This window comes from Heteronotia binoei, chromosome 2, assembly GCF_032191835.1.
Source record: "Heteronotia binoei isolate CCM8104 ecotype False Entrance Well chromosome 2, APGP_CSIRO_Hbin_v1, whole genome shotgun sequence".
Taxonomy (NCBI): Eukaryota; Metazoa; Chordata; class Lepidosauria; order Squamata; family Gekkonidae; genus Heteronotia; species Heteronotia binoei.
In genome coordinates, this window is record NC_083224.1 from 13,291,928 (window position 1) to 13,309,339 (window position 17,412).

At 46.6% G+C, this 17,412-nt stretch overlaps 1 protein-coding gene across 2 annotated transcripts in view; it reads right to left on the reverse strand.

Moving 5' to 3' along the window:
- ZBTB46 (zinc finger and BTB domain containing 46) overlaps nucleotides 1-17,412 on the reverse strand; it is a 102,785-nt gene that overhangs the window by 52,559 nt on the left and 32,814 nt on the right. For both annotated transcript variants that reach the window (XM_060230593.1, XM_060230592.1), the window contains exon 2: nucleotides 9,316-9,597. In XM_060230593.1, coding sequence (XP_060086576.1) covers nucleotides 9,316-9,597 — 282 coding nt within the window. The remainder of the gene's footprint in view (nucleotides 1-9,315; nucleotides 9,598-17,412) is intronic.

The following is a 17,412-nucleotide window of genomic DNA, read 5'->3' on the forward strand; positions in this document are numbered from 1 at the left end:
AGGGTTGCTAATACATCAAAAAGGAATTGACACACACGACAAAGCATGAATTGTCATCCGAACTCTATTTCGAGCAGACCTTGGCGGGGGTGGGGAGGCTCTGTGCTTTGAATCGGTGACTGTTTCAAAACTGAACAAACAGGATAACGCCGAAATGGTCTGATTAAGTTTTACTTGAAATGGAGTCTGGCTACCAACCCGTGGTTCATCATGTATTTTATTTATATTTTTTCTGTTTCCTGCATATTTACACGATTATTGGTACGCTGGATCGTCTTTCAATTGCACGGTTGTCACGTCGTGCGGTTTCAGGTGGTGTCTTCGGTTTGCAGTTTCCACAGTGCGTTTGTGTTAAACGCCAGCAGTCGCTTCCGACTTAATGGTGACCCTCTGATTTAATGTCCTCCAAAACATCGTATCATTAACAGCCTTGCTCAAGTCTTGCAAATTGAGGGCTTCTTTTTTAAATTTGATTCGATTTTTATCCCACCCTCCCTGCCAAGCAGGCTCACGGCGGGTTCCATCAAAAAGCAAACAATTAAAACAATCAGAACAGATTAAAATTACAATAAAATCAGTCAAAAATGCAGCTAAACTTCACTGAGTCAATCCATCTCCTGGTGCGTCTTACTCTTTTCCTGCTGCCTTCCACTTTTTTGACCATGATGGTCTTTTTCCAGTGAGTCTTGCCTTCTCGTGTGACCAAATCAGAGTAGCCTTGGTGTAGTCATTTTAGCTTCCATAAGAACATAAGAGAAGCCCTGTTGGATCAGGCCAGTGGCCCCTCCAGTCCAACACTCTGTGTCACATAAGAACATAAGAGAAGCCCTGTTGGATCAGGCCAGTGGCCCCTCCAGTCCAACACTCTGTGTCACATAAGAACATAAGAGAAGCCCTGTTGGATCAGGCCAGTGGCCCCTCCAGTCCAACTCTCTGTGTCACATAAGAACATAAGAGAAGCCCTGTTGGATCAGGCCAGTGGCCCCTCCAGTCCAACACTCTGTGTCACATAAGAATATAAGAGAAGCCCTGTTGGATCAGGCCAGTGGCCCCTCCAGTCCAACTCTCTGTGTCACATAAGAACATAAGAGAAGCCCTGTTGGATCAGGCCAGTGGCCCCTCCAGTCCAACACTCTGTGTCACATAAGAACATAAGAGAAGCCATGATGGATCAGGCCAATGGCCCATCCAGTCCAACACTCTGCGTCACATAAGAACATAAGAGAAGCCATGTTGGATCAGGCCAGTGGCCCCTCCAGTCCAACACTCTGTGTCACATAAGAACATAAGAGAAGCTCTGTTGGATCATGCCAATGGCCCATCCAGTCCAACACTCTGTGTCACATAAGAACATAAGAGAAGCCCTGTTGGATCAGGCCAGTGGCCCATCCAGTCCAACTCTCTGTGTCACATAAGAACATAAGAGAAGCCCTGTTGGATCAGGCCAGTGGCCCCTCCAGTCCAACTCTCTGTGTCACATAAGAACATAAGAGAAGCCCTGTTGGATCAGGCCAATGGCCCATCCAGTCCAGCACTCTGTGTGACATAAAAACATAAGAGAAGCCCTGTTGGATCAGGCCAGTGGCCCCTCCAGTCCAACTCTCTGTGTCACATAAGAACATAAGAGAAGCCCTGTTGGATCAGGCCAGTGGCCCCTCCAGTCCAACTCTCTGTGTCACATAAGAACATAAGAGAAGCCCTGTTGGATCAGGCCAGTGGCCCCTCCAGTCCAACTCTCTGTGTCACATAAGAACATAAGAGAAGCCCTGTTGGATCAGGCCAATGGCCCCTCCAGTCCAACACTCTGTGTCACATAAGAACATAAGAGAAGCCATGTTGGATCAGGCCAATGGCCCATCCAGTCCAACACTCTGTGTCACATAAGAACAGAAGAGAAGCCATGTTGGATCAGGCCAATGGCCCCTCCAGTCCAACACTCTGTGTCACATAAGAACATAAGAGAAGCCCTGTTGGATCAGGCCAGTGGCCCCTCCAGTCCAACACTCTGTGTCACATAAGAACATAAGAGAAGCCCTGTTGGATCAGGCCAGTGGCCCCTCCAGTCCAATACTCTGTGTCACATAAGAACAGAAGAGAAGCCCTGTTGGATCAGGCCAGTGGCCCATCCAGTCCAACACTTTGTGTCACATAAGAACATAAGAGAAGCCCTGTTGGATCAGGCCAGTGGCCCCTCCAGTCCAACACTCTGTGTCACATAAGAACATAAGAGAAGCCCTGTTGGATCAGGCCAATGGCCCCTCCAGTCCAACACTCTGTGTCACATAAGAACATAAGAGAAGCCCTGTTGGATCAGGCCAGTGGCCCATCCAGTCCAACACTCCGTGTCATACAGCGGCCAAAAAAACCCAGGCACCATCAAGAGGTCCATCAGTGGGGCCAGGACACTAGAAGCCCTTCCACTGTGCACCCCCCAGCACCAAGAATATAGAGCATCATTCCAAGGCTTGTTTTGATCTAGAACCCAGTAATTTGTCTTTTTGACACTCGTAAGAGCCATGTTGGATCAGGCCATTGGCCCACCTAGTCCAACACTCTGTGTCACACAGTGGCTAAAAAAACCCCAGGCGCCATCAGAAGGTCCATCAGTGGGGCTAGGACACTAGAAGTGCTCACATGGTTAACCTTCCCACGCACCAAGAATACAGAGCATCACTTGCCACAGACAGAGAGTTGCAACAATACGCTGTGGCTAACAGCCACTGATGGACCTCTGCTCCATATGCTTATCCAATCCCCTCTTGAAGCTGGCTATGCTTGCAGCTGCCATCACCTCCTGTGGCAGTGAATTCCACATGTTAATCACCCTTTGGGTGAAGAAGTACTTCCTTTTATCCATTCTAACCTGACTGCTCAGTCCGTGGTGTTTGTAAAACTCCCCTCCGACACCAAATTTCAAAGGAATCAGCCTTCTTCCTGTCAACTATCTTTATCCAACTTCCACATGAATACATGAATTTGATCTTGGTCTAGGACTTCCCTGTTTTTGATATATCTACTGTCAACTTCCCCATATTGTCCCACTCAACGCTTAACACTTTCTTTAGTCCTTCTAGTAGTCCAGGTATGTTCAACAGGTAGATCGTGATCTACCAGTAGATCGTGGAGGGGTCAGAGGTAGATCAGCAGCCCCACTTGGTCTCATGGTTTGCTGGACAGGTGTTTGGGGTTTTTTTTTATGATTGTTTGGTGTGGTGGTATTTGATTATTGGTGCCAGTATGATGAATTCTTATTTTTACTTTTAGAACTGCATGTGTGGTTTTGGCATCATCCAGAGGTCTTAAGTTCCTGTTGATCTTTAATACTTTGGGACAGTGACAGTTTTGGACCAGATTCGGCCAGTGTTAACTTAGCACCCCAGTATAACGAAGATGAGTGTTCCAAAGAAGAGCAAAACCTACCACTTTCATGATGAATGGGAAATGGACTACTTCTTCATCATGGCGAAAGACAAATGTTGTTGTCTACTTTGTAACGCCGCTGTATCCTTGCCCAAAAAGGGTAATCTGGAGCGTCATTATAAGGCTCTGCATAGCAATAAGTTTGATGCTGATTTTCCACCCAAAAGTGAAATTCGTAAACTGAAGCTCAAAGAACTTCAATCTAAATTGGCTGCACAGCCAACAGTTGATGGCGAAGCCAAGGTCACATTCGGTCAATGCAACCATGGCACCCTTCAAGGTCAGCAACCTGATCGCAAAGAAATGCAAACCTTTCAATGAAGGAGAATTTGTAAAAGATTGTTTTCTTGAAGCAGCGGACAATCTTTTTGAAGGATTTAAGAATAGGAAAGAGATCATAGCTGCTGTTCAAGATGTACAATTGTCAAGGAACACCGTCGTGCGGCGAATAGAAAAGATGTGTACAGACTCAACTGAACAATTGTTGGAGGATGTTTCAGTTTGTGTTGCTTTCTCACTCCAACTGGATGAATCTAGAGACATAAGAGACATAGCCCAGTTACTAGTCTTTATCCGGATGGTTTTTGAAACTTCAGTGTTAAAGAACTACTTGGAATGATTTCTTTAAAAGGGAGAACTACCGGTCAGGAAATATTCAACTCTTTCCATTATTTTGTGACGAAGTGTAATCTTCCACTGCATAAACTTGTTTCCATCACTACTGATGGAGCAAGAGCAATGACAGGTTAACGGTTTCATAGGCCTCTGTAGACAGCATGACGACTTTCCAGGTTTCCTTTCTTACCACTGCATCATTCGCCAGCACGTTTTGGCAAGCAAGAGACTCAAGACAAAGACTGTCATGGACATCACTTTCAAAACTGTAAATTTTCAATCCTACTCTTGATGAAGGGGCAGCGGAAATCATTTTGCACACAGACGTAAGGTGGCTAAATAGGCACAAATTTCTGCAAAGATTTCGTGACTTGCTGAATGAAATAAGGTTTTTGAAGGAGAGGGGAGATGACAAAGCAGAGTTGGATGATGGGGAATGGTTATGTGGTGGCAGCTACAAGCATAGCCAGCTTCAAGAGGGGGTTAGATAAAAATATGGAGCAGAGGTCCATCAGTGGCTATTAGCCACAGTGTGTGTGTGTGTGTATTTGGCCACTGTGTGAAACAGAGTGTTGGACTGGATGGGCCACTGGCCTGATCCAACATGGCTTCTCTTATGTTCTTAAGTGACACAGAGTGTTGGACTGGATGGGCCATTGGCCTGATCCAACATGGCTTCTCTTATGTTCTTCTGTGACACAGAGTGTTGGACTGGATGGGCCATTGGCCTGATCCAACATGGCTTCTCTTATGTTCTTATGTGATCTGGCAGTTCTCACTGACTTTACAGGGGAACTAAGTGATATGAATATTGAACTACAAGGTAAAAACAAATGCATTGGCGAGATGATGAGTACAGTTTCATCCTACAAGAGCACATTTGAGCTAATGATGACTGACCTTGCAAACAACACTTTTGATCATTTTCGTAATATGCATGACCACCTGGAACAATATCCAAATTTTGTTTTTCAGAACGAGAAGTATGTGACAGAAATCTGCTCTGTTATCCAGGAATTCGGGAAAAAAGATTCTGTGACTTCCAAAGAATTGAAAAAGTCATGGAGTACTTGTCAGACCCATTCAAAGCAGATATGGACATTAAGGAAACTGCAGCTGCTATCAGTAAAAATTACTCATTGAACAAGGCATCTTTTAAAAACGAAATAGTAATCCTTAAAAATGACATTTTTCTCAGGACCCGTGCAGAGCAAGAATCGTTTTGGCGGCTAGTGCCTAGAGACAAATTTCTCAACTTGAGAAGATGCAGTGAAGCTGTACACTCCTGTTTTGGTTCAATTTATTTGTGTGAATCTGCGTTTCCCCATCTGAAAATGACAAAGAGTACACAGCGTTCTAACATGACAGATGAACATCTCCAGGATTCCCTGAGACTAGCCCTCACGCAATATTCACCCAACTTCAAAAAGCTGGTGAATGAAATGCAGGCTCAGACGTCTCACTAATTCGCAAGAGCGAAGTTTTAAAGATTGCGCAAGATCAGCCTGGATCAATACTTGACCTACATTTAACACAAATTACTCAATAAAAGTTAAAGAAAGTTATTAAGACAGTTAAAGAAAGTTATAACATTAGTGTTTGAAGAATCTTTCGGGCTCAAGTGCCGTGTTCTACTGGAGAAAGTTTTTCTTCCAGACGTTTCGTTCTCAGCTGCGGAGAACATCCTCAGTGGCGTTGCAGCCGGAGCAGGCGCTCTGACCTTCTTGGCTGCTGTGCATTGAGAAATCTTTGATAAAGTTATAACAATTAAAATTTAAGAAAAACTGTTCGCAGTTCTTTCTGGATCTTCGTCTCTCTGTTTTGTTTTTGCTTATTTTGCTTACCAGTAAATGACAGAAGGTGCATTGTAAATGGGGGGGGGGGGGTGGAACTCAACTTTGGTGGGTTAAAATCTAATTCGAAACTAATTCGAAACTTAATTTTCATGGTGGTAGATCACCAGCACTTTTGTCCGGAAAAAATAGATCACGACCTGTTCGAAGTTGGACATGCCTATAGCAGCCTATTGTGTCACCTGGAGTTCCCTTGAGAGAGCCACAATGAAAACACCAACAAGAAAGTAGCCGCTTTCACAATCAAATGTTTGAGTTGATTATGTTATGAAAATAAATTCCATTTTGGTGGGTTTTGTGCATCAGGAACAACAACAATAAAATGCTGATAGGCTGCTAATTTCCAAAGCCCGCAAGTCAAGAAAGGTGACCTTCTTCCCTTAAGGAGTGCTGCCACAGGGAAAGATAGGTGAGTAGGCTTACTGAGGGCTTTTTTTGTAGTAGAAACTCCTTTGCATATTAGGCCACACATCCCTCATGTAGCCAATCCTCCAAGAGCTTACAGGGAACTCCTTTGCATATTAGGCCACACACCCCTGATGCAGCCAATCCTCCGAGAGCTTACAGGGCTCCTCATACAGGGCCTACTGTAAGCTCCAGGAGGATTGGCTACATCAGGGGTGTGTGGCCTAATATGTGAAGAAGTTCCTGTTTTTTTAAAAAAAGCCCAGAGCCTTCTCTCATAATGAGAATAAGTCAGTTCCTTCATTGCTTTGGCACAAAGCGGAGATCAGTAATTCAGGAAACAAACACACTCAGCCGTCTTAATCTCTGTTGTGTCTTTATGCCCTTAGTTTATGATACCAAATTCAAGAGTATTAAAGGTACAAGGCCATAATATGGGATGCTGTTAAAAATGTCACTGCGTTCAGAATGAGCATCCACTTAATCGGCTAACAAACAGGCTGCTGTATACCAACTGCACAGCCTTTTATTAACACTCAAAATTCTAGACTACTGGGTAGATCTAGACTAAAACTCATAGATCTAGATTATTCAGAGTGGAAAGATGCAGCAGAGCAGTCCAAGCTCTGCTCACGACCTGAGTTCGTTCCTGGCAGACGCTGGGTCAGGTAGCTGGCTCAAGGTTGACTCAGCCTTCCATCCTTCCGAGGTCAGTAAAAGGAGCACCCAGCTTGCTGGGGGGAAAGTGTAGATGACTGGGGAAGGCAATGGCAAACCACCCCATAACAAAAAGTCTGCCATGAAAACTTCATGATGCGACATCACCCCAGAGTCAGAAACGACTGGTGATTACACAAGGACTACCATTACCTTTAAGGGAGACAAAGCCAAATAATTGCTCACTGTATTATTATTATTTTTTTGTAATACCTCAAATTAGGTACCTGGAGAGTCTGCCAAAAAGCACAATATAAACGCTGTTATATGAACTCTTTCTCAAGGCCAGTGGTGCTGATTCTGATGAAGCCATTTGATACAAAAAAACCTGCTGATGTGACCTTGAGTCAGTCACAAGTTCTTGCAGAGCTGTACCTCGCAAGAGCAGTTTGTCAGAGCTCTCAGCTCCACCTACCTCACAGGATGTCTGTTGTGGGGAGGGGAAGGGAAAGGAGATTGCAAGCCGCTCTGAGACTCCTTCAGGTAATGAAGGGCAGGATATAGATCCAATCAGGGCTCCTTTTGTAGAAGAAATCCAGCAGGAATCATTTGCATAATAGGCCACACCCTCTGACAACTGGGTTCCTGCTCAAAAAAAGCCCTGGATCCAATTAAAACCCCCCACAAAGGTCATTTTTAGTGCAAATGTAATTCTCGGTCAGTCAGTCATGTTATTTATAGTCCTCCCTTTCTCACTTGGACACAAGGGGGAGTACACAAAGTGAGCTGACACTCCATCAACAAAGAAATAGGATTTGGGTTGTAGAACCAACCAGAAGTCTAAAAAAGCATAACTGAAACAAAGAGTTAAAAGTGTTAACATTACATAATAAATGAAGCAACTTATACAGCAGGATCCAACCCACAGCAAGCTATACAGAGGATTGCAGACCACAGTCTTCAATACTTTATGAAGCCTTTTGTACATACCGCTTACATAGAAAAACCCTCTTGAATAATTCAGTTTTGCATAGTCAGCAGAAAGCCAGGCGAGTGGGATCTTCCCTGGCCAGTTCTCCACAGGCTATTTAAATACTACATTACGATCACACCTTCTGCCATTCTAATCAAGGTCCAAGAGATAAAGATGGCAGGAATATACAGTGACCCAGTTCTTACTAGCATCCACACAGAACGACAGACAATGTGTTACACCTGCAGCTGGACTTCAGACTCCTGGTGAGGGCTCACAAGATTGGAGAGATTAAAAAGCCCTAGATCGGGGTGGCCAAACTGGCTCTTTCACACATATGGTGTGGCTCTTGAAGCCCCAGCGTCCTGTTGGCCAGCTTGGAGGAGGCATTTCTCTCTTTAAAATTACTTCTCCCAAGTCAAGCCAGCTGGCAGCCTGGAGAATGCATTTAAAGTTGCTTTCTTTCCACCTCTCCTCCCCATCTATTTTCCTTCCTTCCTTCCTTCCTTCCTTCCTTCCTTCCTTCCTTCCTTCCTTCCTTCCTTCCTTCCTTCCTTCCCTCCCTCCCTCCCCTTGCGTTCATGTCGTATGGCTCTTAAGTTAAGCAAGTTTGGCTACCCCTGCTATAGGGTTTTCAAGGCAGATGAGCAGAGGTGGTTTGCTGTCCCTGCCTCTGTCCTGCAACCCTGGTCTCCCTTGGTGGTCTCCCATCCAAACACTAACCAGAGAGATTGGAGTTATATCCTGCCCTATGCTCTGAATCTCAGAGCAGCTCACAATCTCCTTTTACCTCCCCTGCCCCCACAACAGACACCCTGTGAGGTGGGTGGGGCTGAGAGAGCTATCCCAGCAGCTGCCTTTTCAAGGACAACTCCCACAAGAGCTATGGCTGATCCAAGGCCATTCCATTTATTTTATTCCATTTATTTCCTTTATTATGCTTTCTTCCCTCAATTTCATTTCCCTTTCTTCCTCCCATTTCTTAACTCCTTCCTTCCTTCCTTCCTTCCTTCCTTCCTCCCCCCCCCCGCCCCGACATTCATGTCTTGCAGCTCTCAAACTTGTGACATTTATTCTACGTGGATCCTATGTTAAGCAAGTTTGGCCACCCCTGCCCTAGACGCCAGAGACAGGCTAGCTAAGACTCTTCTCTTCAACATCTGGCCTTCTTTGTCTACAGGTTTTTCTTTTTTCTGTACGGAACTAGGCTTGGCGTTCCAGCCAAATAAGCCCCTCGCTAAAGAATGAGAGGTGACATTACTGCAGGAGGCACCGTACACAAACACAATGATGCAGTGATAAATCTAGAGCGACCCGAACGTTATTGCTTGGTAACTTCCTTTATGAACGCCATTAACCTTTCAGCAAAAGTACGCAAGAAAAGCGACTTACAAGACAGCGAGTGTGTGCCTTTGGGCAAGTACTCGAAGAGCAAAGAACTCTCCTCTCCCAGCATGTCGGCTTTCAGGGACAACAAACTGTTCTTGCTCATCAAAGCCGCCCGCAGGTTCGCCACCGCCACGGCCTGGAGCGCCTCCTCTTTCTCTGGGGTCAGAGGCTGAGAGAGATAGCTGGCTTCACCTGCCAGGAGTGCTTCGTCGACGCTGGCGTAGAGGTCCACTCTCTCTATTCTGCCGTCAGAGCTGCCGGGCTCCGTCTCTGTAAGATCGACACCTGAATGAAACAAACGTTGGTCAGCATATGAGTATGGAGATCGGTCAAACATATCGACATTTGTGTGTTTCCCCTGCACTCCCTGCAAATTAACATCGGCGTGCTGACTGAAGAGGAAGGACTATTTCTTTGCGTCCTGTGAACATAAGAGGAGCCATGTTGGATCAGGCCAATGGTCCATCCAGTCCAACACTCTGTTGTCACACAGTGGCCAAAACAAATAAACAAACCAGGTGCCATCAGGAGGTCCATCAGTGGGGCCAGGACACCAGAAGCCCTCACCCTGTTGCCCCCCCCCCCAGCACCAAGAATACAGAGCATCACGGCCCCAGACAGAGAGTTCCAACAATAGGCTGTGGCTAATAGCTACTGATGGACCTCTGCTCCATATGTTTCTCCAATCCCCTCTTGAAGCTGGCTATGCTTGCAGCTGCCACCACCTCCTGTGGCAGTGAATTCCATGAGTTAATCACCCTTTGGGTGAAGAAGTACTTCCTTTGGGTGAAGAACTACTGTGTGTTGATTCCATGGCACAGTGATCGACTGAATGTGGCCTTGTGGCTACAGCACAATAACACGTGAAGCTCTGTTATACCGAATCAGACCTTTTGGTCCATCAAGGTCTGTACTGTCTGCTTCAGGAATGTCAAGCTCATTTGTTATGAGGGCCGAATCTGAAATAAATGAGATCTTGTCGGGCTAGGCCATGTGCATACCTATTTAAGATTAGGTAGCAGAAATATAAACCTTATAAAGGACATAAACACAAATAGGTTTTTTTTAAACAAACTTAAAGCATCCTTAAAACATTAGCACTCAGTCTTAAAGGTGCTTTTTTGGTATTTCTCCCATGGGAGTCAGGCAACTGGGCAAAGGAAGCTCTGGCTCTTTCCTTCCTTCCTCAGGGGACCAGGAGGGGGAGGAGTCTCAGCCAATAGAAGGAAGAGAGGCTTGGCTCAGTAACTGCTGTGTGATTGAGTAAGCCTTGCAAAGCAAGCTGTTATGCAGAAGGAAGCAAGAGAGAGGGAGAAGGAAGAAGATGACAGCCAGTTGCTTGGGGGCCTCATTCGGGCCCCGGGCCACATGTTTAACACCCCTGGTCTACTCAGACTGGCAGTGGCTCTCCAGAACCTCATGAAGTCTTTTACATCACCTACTACCTGGTTCTTGTAACAGGAGATGCTGAGGATTGAACCTAGGACCTTCTGCATGCCAAACAGATGCTCTACTACTGAGCCATGGCCCCTCTCCAAAAGAATGCATGAAGTTGCCTTATACTAAATCAGGCCCTTGGTCCATCAAGGTCAGTATTGTCTACTCACACTAGCAGTGGCTCTCTGGGGATTCTTTTAGCTAGAGATGTGGGGGATTGAACCCAGGACCTTCTGCAAGCTAAGCAGATGCTCTACCACTTAACCACTGCTCCTCTCCAACAGCACTTGCTTCTTAGGTGGCTATCAAGGCTCCCTGTATCACCACACACTAAGAACAGCCCTGCTGAATCAGACCAATGAAGGTCCATCTAGTCCAGCATCCTGTCTCACACAGTAGCCAACTGGTTCCTCTGGAGGGCCAGCAACAGGGCAGAGAGACTGAGGCCTTCATAAGAACATCAGAAGAGCCTTGCTGGATCAGACCAGTGAGGGTCCATCTAGTCCAGCCTCCTGTCTTACACAGTGGCCAACCGGTTCCTCTGGAGGGCCAAGAACAGGGCAGAAAGGGCGAGGCCTTCATAAGAACATCAGGAGAGCGCTGCTGGATCAGACCAGTGATGGTCCATCTAGTCCAGCATCCTGCTTCACACAGTGGCCAACCGGTTCCTCTGGAGGGCCAAGAACAGGGCAGAGAGGCTGAGGCCTTCATAAGAACGTCAGAAGAGCCCTGCTGGGTCAGACCAGTGATGGTCCATCTAATCCAGCAACCTGCTTCACACAGTGGCCAACCGGTTCCTCTGGAGGGCCAAGAACAGGGCAGAGAGGCCGAGGCCTTCATAAGAACATAAGAAGAGCCCTGGTGGGTCAGACCAATGAGGGTCCATCTAATCCAGCATCCTGCTTCACACAGTGCCCAACCAGTTCCTCTGAGGGGCTGACAACAGGGCCTAGAGGCTGAGGCCTTCCCCTGATGTTGCCTCCTGGCTCTGGGATTCAGAGGCTTAGTGTTATCCTGTGAAACATCATACACTTATTCAGACAGAATATGCTGCTCCCTTAACATCAGTTGCTCAACTACATTTTAGTAAAAAAATAATAATAATAATAATCGCCTCTGATTTGCAGGATTCCGCCCTGTTACCTTTAAAGCATTGCATTCCCCCCCACACTCACTGTAGAGTTACAGCAAAGGCACTCTAATAGAGAAGATGTCTCTCTAATACAAACATGTTACTTCACTTTGTAAATCTGAAGTATAACAACTTCTAAACATGTTCCCCAGAGGGTACTGAGGTCTGGGACTCAAAACCTTCTCACCATCCCCGGGTCTAAGGAAGTCCGTCTCAAGACAACCAGAGACAGGGCCTTCTCTACAATGGCCCCCACATGGTGGAACCAGCTGCCGGAAGAGGTGAGGGCCCTGCGGGATCTTACTCAGTTCCGCAGGGCCTGTAAGACAACCCTCTTCCGGTTAGCCTACGCCTGACTAGATAAAGGTAGCCTATCAGATTTCAGTGAAATATACTGTATAGTTTAATGTTAAGATTTTAAGGTTTTTAGATTTTTAAATGCTTTGACTTTTTAAATGTAATAATTCTGGACTTTGTTTTATTGTTTATCATTTGCTGTGAGCTGCCCTGAGCCATTTTATAATAATAATAATAATAATAATAATAATAATAATAATAATAATAATAATAATAATAATAATAATAATAATAATAAACTTTTATTTATACCCCGCCCTCCCCGTCGAGGCAGGCTCAGGGCGGCTAACAGGACATGGTGAAAACCATGATACAAATAGACAATAAATAATACAGTTAATAATTTCCTTTATGGGAAGAGCGGGATATAAGTTATAGAATAAATAAATAAATAATAAAAAATAAACATCAGATAGTGAAATGTTGTGTTTCCTTTTTTTGTTTTCCAATCACAGTGCTGACAGTTTCCAGAAGAAGTTTTTGCACGCTGAACACAAGTAATAAAAATATCAAGCATGCAGATAAGCCACAAACAAGCGTTCCTCAAAAGTCCAGTTTAGTGAAAGTCTGTTAAATATGCGTTGGACAGTTCCCAGTATTTATGGCTGCAGTAACTTCTGTTCAAAATGGCCCACTGAAATCGAATGGGGGCATTCAAGTCCAAAACACTGGCTTACGTAATTCTGATTTTCGTAAAGGTGATTGCCCTTATAGACAGATCTGTCTTGCACTTATGACAGATCTGTATAACACAACATCGGGGGGCGGCCAAACTTTCTTAACGTAGGAGCCACACAGAATAAACGTGAAATGTTTGAAAGCCACAAGTCAAGGAGGGAGGGAGGGAGGGGGGAGAGGTGGAAAGAAACCAACTTTTACTTTAAACGCAAGCTGCTGGTTGGCTTAGCTTAGAGAAGTAATTTCGAGAGAGAAATGCCTTCTCCAGGCTGGCCAACAGGCTGGGCGGGGCTTCAAGAGCCACGCAATATGTGCAAAAGAGTTGCAAGTGGCTCTCAAGCCCCAGTTTGGCCACCCCGCCAAAGGTTATACCTGGCTTGGCCCTCTCCTAATTTATCCGATTATATCAACCACCTATTTCTATCAAGCACAATTCAACAATGCACTTTGTTAGAGCAAGGAGAAGAGAGAGCTGCCCATTTTCTTTAGACACAGAAGGTCTTTCAGTTTTCTACAGCAACAGCAGAAAAATGATAGATTCAGGAACTTCAGAGAGATTTACAGACTTTGAAGAATACAGAAAGGATGAGCTAACAACCCTTTTCTCTCATTCTCTCTCTCCCCCCCCCCCCCAAATTTAAATTACCTCTCATTACAATTAGTCCTGGCCAGGGGTGGAATTCTAGCAGGAGCTCCTTTGCATATTAGACCACACCCCGCTGATGTAGCCAATCCTCCAAGAGCTTACAAAAAAGAGCCTTGTCAGCTCTTGGAGGATTAGCTACATCAGGGTGTATGTGTATGCAAAGGAGCTCCTGCTAGAATTCCACCCCTGGTCCTGGCAGTGGCAAAAAGTGTCATCAAGTCGCAGCCGACTAACATCAACCCCTTGGGATTTTCAAGGCAAGAGATTTTCAAGTGCAGAGGCGGTTTGCCATCACAACCCTGGACTTCCTTCATGATCTCTCATGCAAGTACTAACCTGCTTAGCTTCTGAGATCTGATGAGAATGGGCTAGCCTGGGCCATCCAGGTGAGGGCAGACAAAAGAAAGGTGGGCTTGCCATTGCCTGCCACTGCGTAGCAACCTTGAACTTCCTTGGTGGTCTCCCATCCAAGTACTAACCAGGGCCGACCCTGCTTGGCTTCTGAGATCTGATGAGATCAGGCTAGTCTTGGCCATCCAGGTCAGGGCAGACAAAAGAGAGGTGGGCTTGCCATTGCCTGCCTCTGCGTAGCAACCTTGAACTTCCTTGGTGGTCTCCCATCCAAGTACTAACCAGGGCTGACCCTGCTTGGCTTCTGAGATCTGATGAGATCAGGCTAGTCTTGGCCATCCAGGTCAGGGCAGACAAAAGAGAGGTGGGCTTGCCATTGCCTGCCTCTGCGTAGCAACCTTGAACTTCCTTGGTGGTCTCCCATCCAAGTACTAACCAGGGCTAACCCTGTTTAGCTTCTGAGATCTGATGAGAATGGGCTAGCCTGGGCCATCCAGGTCAGGGCAGACAGAAGAGAAGTGGGCTTGCCATTGCCTGCCTCTGCATAGCAACCTTGAACTTCCTTGGTGGTCTCCCATCCAAGTACTAACCAGGGCTGACCCTGCTTGGCTTCTGAGATCTGATGAGATCAGGCTAGTCTTGGCCATCCAGGTCAAGGCAGAAGAACAGAGGTGGTTTGCCACTGCCTGCCTCTGCGTAGCAACCCCAGATTTCCTCGGGGGGATCTCCCATCCAAGTACTAACCAGGACTGACCCTGCTAAGCTTCCAAGACCTTAACAAGATTGGGCTAGCTAGCCTGTTCAGAGCAGATGAACAGTGATGGTTTGCTGTCGCCTGCCTCTGCACAGCGACCCTGGACTTTCTTGGTGGTTTCCCACTCAGGTACTAAACCAGGGCCAACTCTGCTAGCTTTCTAGATCTTATGAGATTGGGCTAGCCTGAACCGTCAAGGCCAGGGCAGATGAGCAGAGGTGGTTTGCCATTCCCTGCCTCTGCGAAGCAACCCTGCTTCCCCGATGGCCTCCCACCCAAGTAGTAACCGGGGCTGATCTTGCTCAGCTTCTGAGATCTGATGAGATCAAGGTAGCCTGGACCATCCAGGTCAGGGCAAATGAACAGAGGTGGTTTGCCATTGCCTGCCTCTGCGTAGCAACTTTGCTTCCCCGATGGCCTCCCACCCAAGTAGTAACCGGGGCTGATCTTGCTCAGCTTCTGAGATTTGATGAGATCAAGCTAGCCTGGGCCATCAAGGTCAGGGCAAATGAACAGAGGTGGTTTGCCATTGCCTGCCTCTGCGTAGCAACTTTGCTTCCCCGGTGGTCTCCTACCCAAGTACTGAGCAGGGCTGACCTTGCTTAGCTTCTGAGTTCTGATGAGAATGGGCTAGCCTGGGCCATCAAGGTCAGGGCAAGCGAACAGAGGTGGTTTGCCATTGCCTGCCTCTGCGTAGCAACTTTGCTTCCCTGGTGGTCTCCTACCCAAGTACTAACCGGGGCTGACCTTGCTCAGCTTCTGAGATTTGATGAGATCAAGCTAGCCTGGGCCATCAAGGTCAGGGCAAATGAACAGAGGTGGTTTGCCATTGCCTGCCTCTGCGTAGCAACTTTGCTTCCCCGGTGGTCTCCTACCCAAGTACTGAGCAGGGCTGACCTTGCTTAGCTTCTGAGTTCTGATGAGAATGGGCTAGCCTGGGCCATCCAGGTCAGGGCAAATGAACAGAGGTGGTTTGCCATTGCCTGCCTCTGCGTAGCAACTTTGCTTCCCTGGTGGTCTCCTACCCAAGTACTAACCGGGGCTGACCTTGCTCAGCTTCCGATATCTGATGAGATCAACCTAGCCTGGGGCATCCAGATCAGCGCACGTTTAGCCCTACGGTGCTGTGTGTGTGTGTGTGAGAATAGACAGCAATTTTTTTCTGTTTCATGCAGCTAATTGTCACTTTTGGGGAAGGGTGACTGAAATGAGGGGAAAGCCACAAGAGCAGAGGAACTCGACCTGGTTGAAACCTTTAGCCACTCGTGGAATTTCGACAAGAGGTGATGTGTGCCACAATAAAACGGTGGCCGGGAGCCTGATGGTACAATCGTAAAACGCTGGGATGTTCCACAAAAGGTCAGGCTGCTTTTTCCAGCAGAGGTAGACTCTCTGCAGACACAGAAGCGATACTACTGGAGCTCATCTGAAGCACATCCGACTCCATTGAAATGAAAGAAACCCAAGGCTTTGCAGGAGAAGATGCTCCGAGGAAGAAGGAAGTGGGTTCCAGGCAGGAGTGGAATTCTAGCAGGAGCTGCTTTGCATATTAGGCCACCCCCTCCCGACGTAGCCAATCCTTCAAGGGCTTATAGAAAAGAGCCTTGTAAGCTCTCGGAGGATTGGCTACATCAGGGGTGTGTGGCCTAATATGCAAAGCAGCTCCTGTTAGAATTCCACTCCTGGTTCCAGGTAACGCACGGGTGGGCATCACGGCGTGTCTGACATCGGGGGACCGCTGCATAAGAGGAGAGGGGTTAACCTCCTCCCCCTTCCTCCAGCAACATTTCTTCATAGCAAGTGCATGGGGCTGCTAATTGGTTTTTAAAACACCCCGTGCCCACTTTGTCCCTCAGTGAAACGTGCCAGTCATATCACTGCTGGAATCCATCTCAAAAGCCAGCAGGACAGGACGCCTAACTTGCTGTGGGCATTACCAGTTCTTCTGGATTGATTTGTCCGATTTCCATTTAAAGCTAAGATCCATATGAGTTATCTGAGATTCATGAGGTCCTCATGGCATCACATGGCCTAAATTTTCACAAGTTCATTGTGTGTTGTGCGTGAACAGATATTTTCTTTTGTCTTCCCTCAGTTTACTGCCCTTCAGTTCCAATGGATGCCCCTGAATTCTAATGTTTTGGGAGATGGAAAATAAGATCATCTACTTTCCCCGCACCATGCATAATTTTATAGTTCTCTATCATCTTTCTTGTGAACTGAAAATCTCCACAGGGAAGATGCTTTTGGTTGCTTGTGAGCAAAAGTTCTACTTTGTGAGCTTCTGGCATTAAAGCTGTGAGCTACTACATAACTTGAGTTTGCTCTGGGGCCATTTTTCCTGAGTTAAGACAAAAATGTGTGAGCCAGAGATTAAAAAAATGTGAGCTAGTTCACACTAACTCAGAGGGAACACCGCTCCAAACCCCTCACCATCTTTGTTGCCCTCCTCTGAACACACTCCAGCTCGTCTATATCCCTCTTAGAGAGCAAGTTTGGTGTAGTGGTTAAGTGCACGGACTCTTATCTGGGAGAACCGAGTTTGATTCCCCACTCCTCCACTTGCAGCTGCTAGAATGGCCTTTGGTTAGCCATAGCTATCACAGGAATTGTCCTTGAAAGGGCAGCTTCTGGGAGAGCCCTCTCAGCCCCACCCACCTCATAGGGTGTCTGTTGTGGGGGAAGGAGATCAAGGAGATTGTAAGCCACTCTGAGTCTCTGATTCAGAGAGAAGTGCGGGGTATA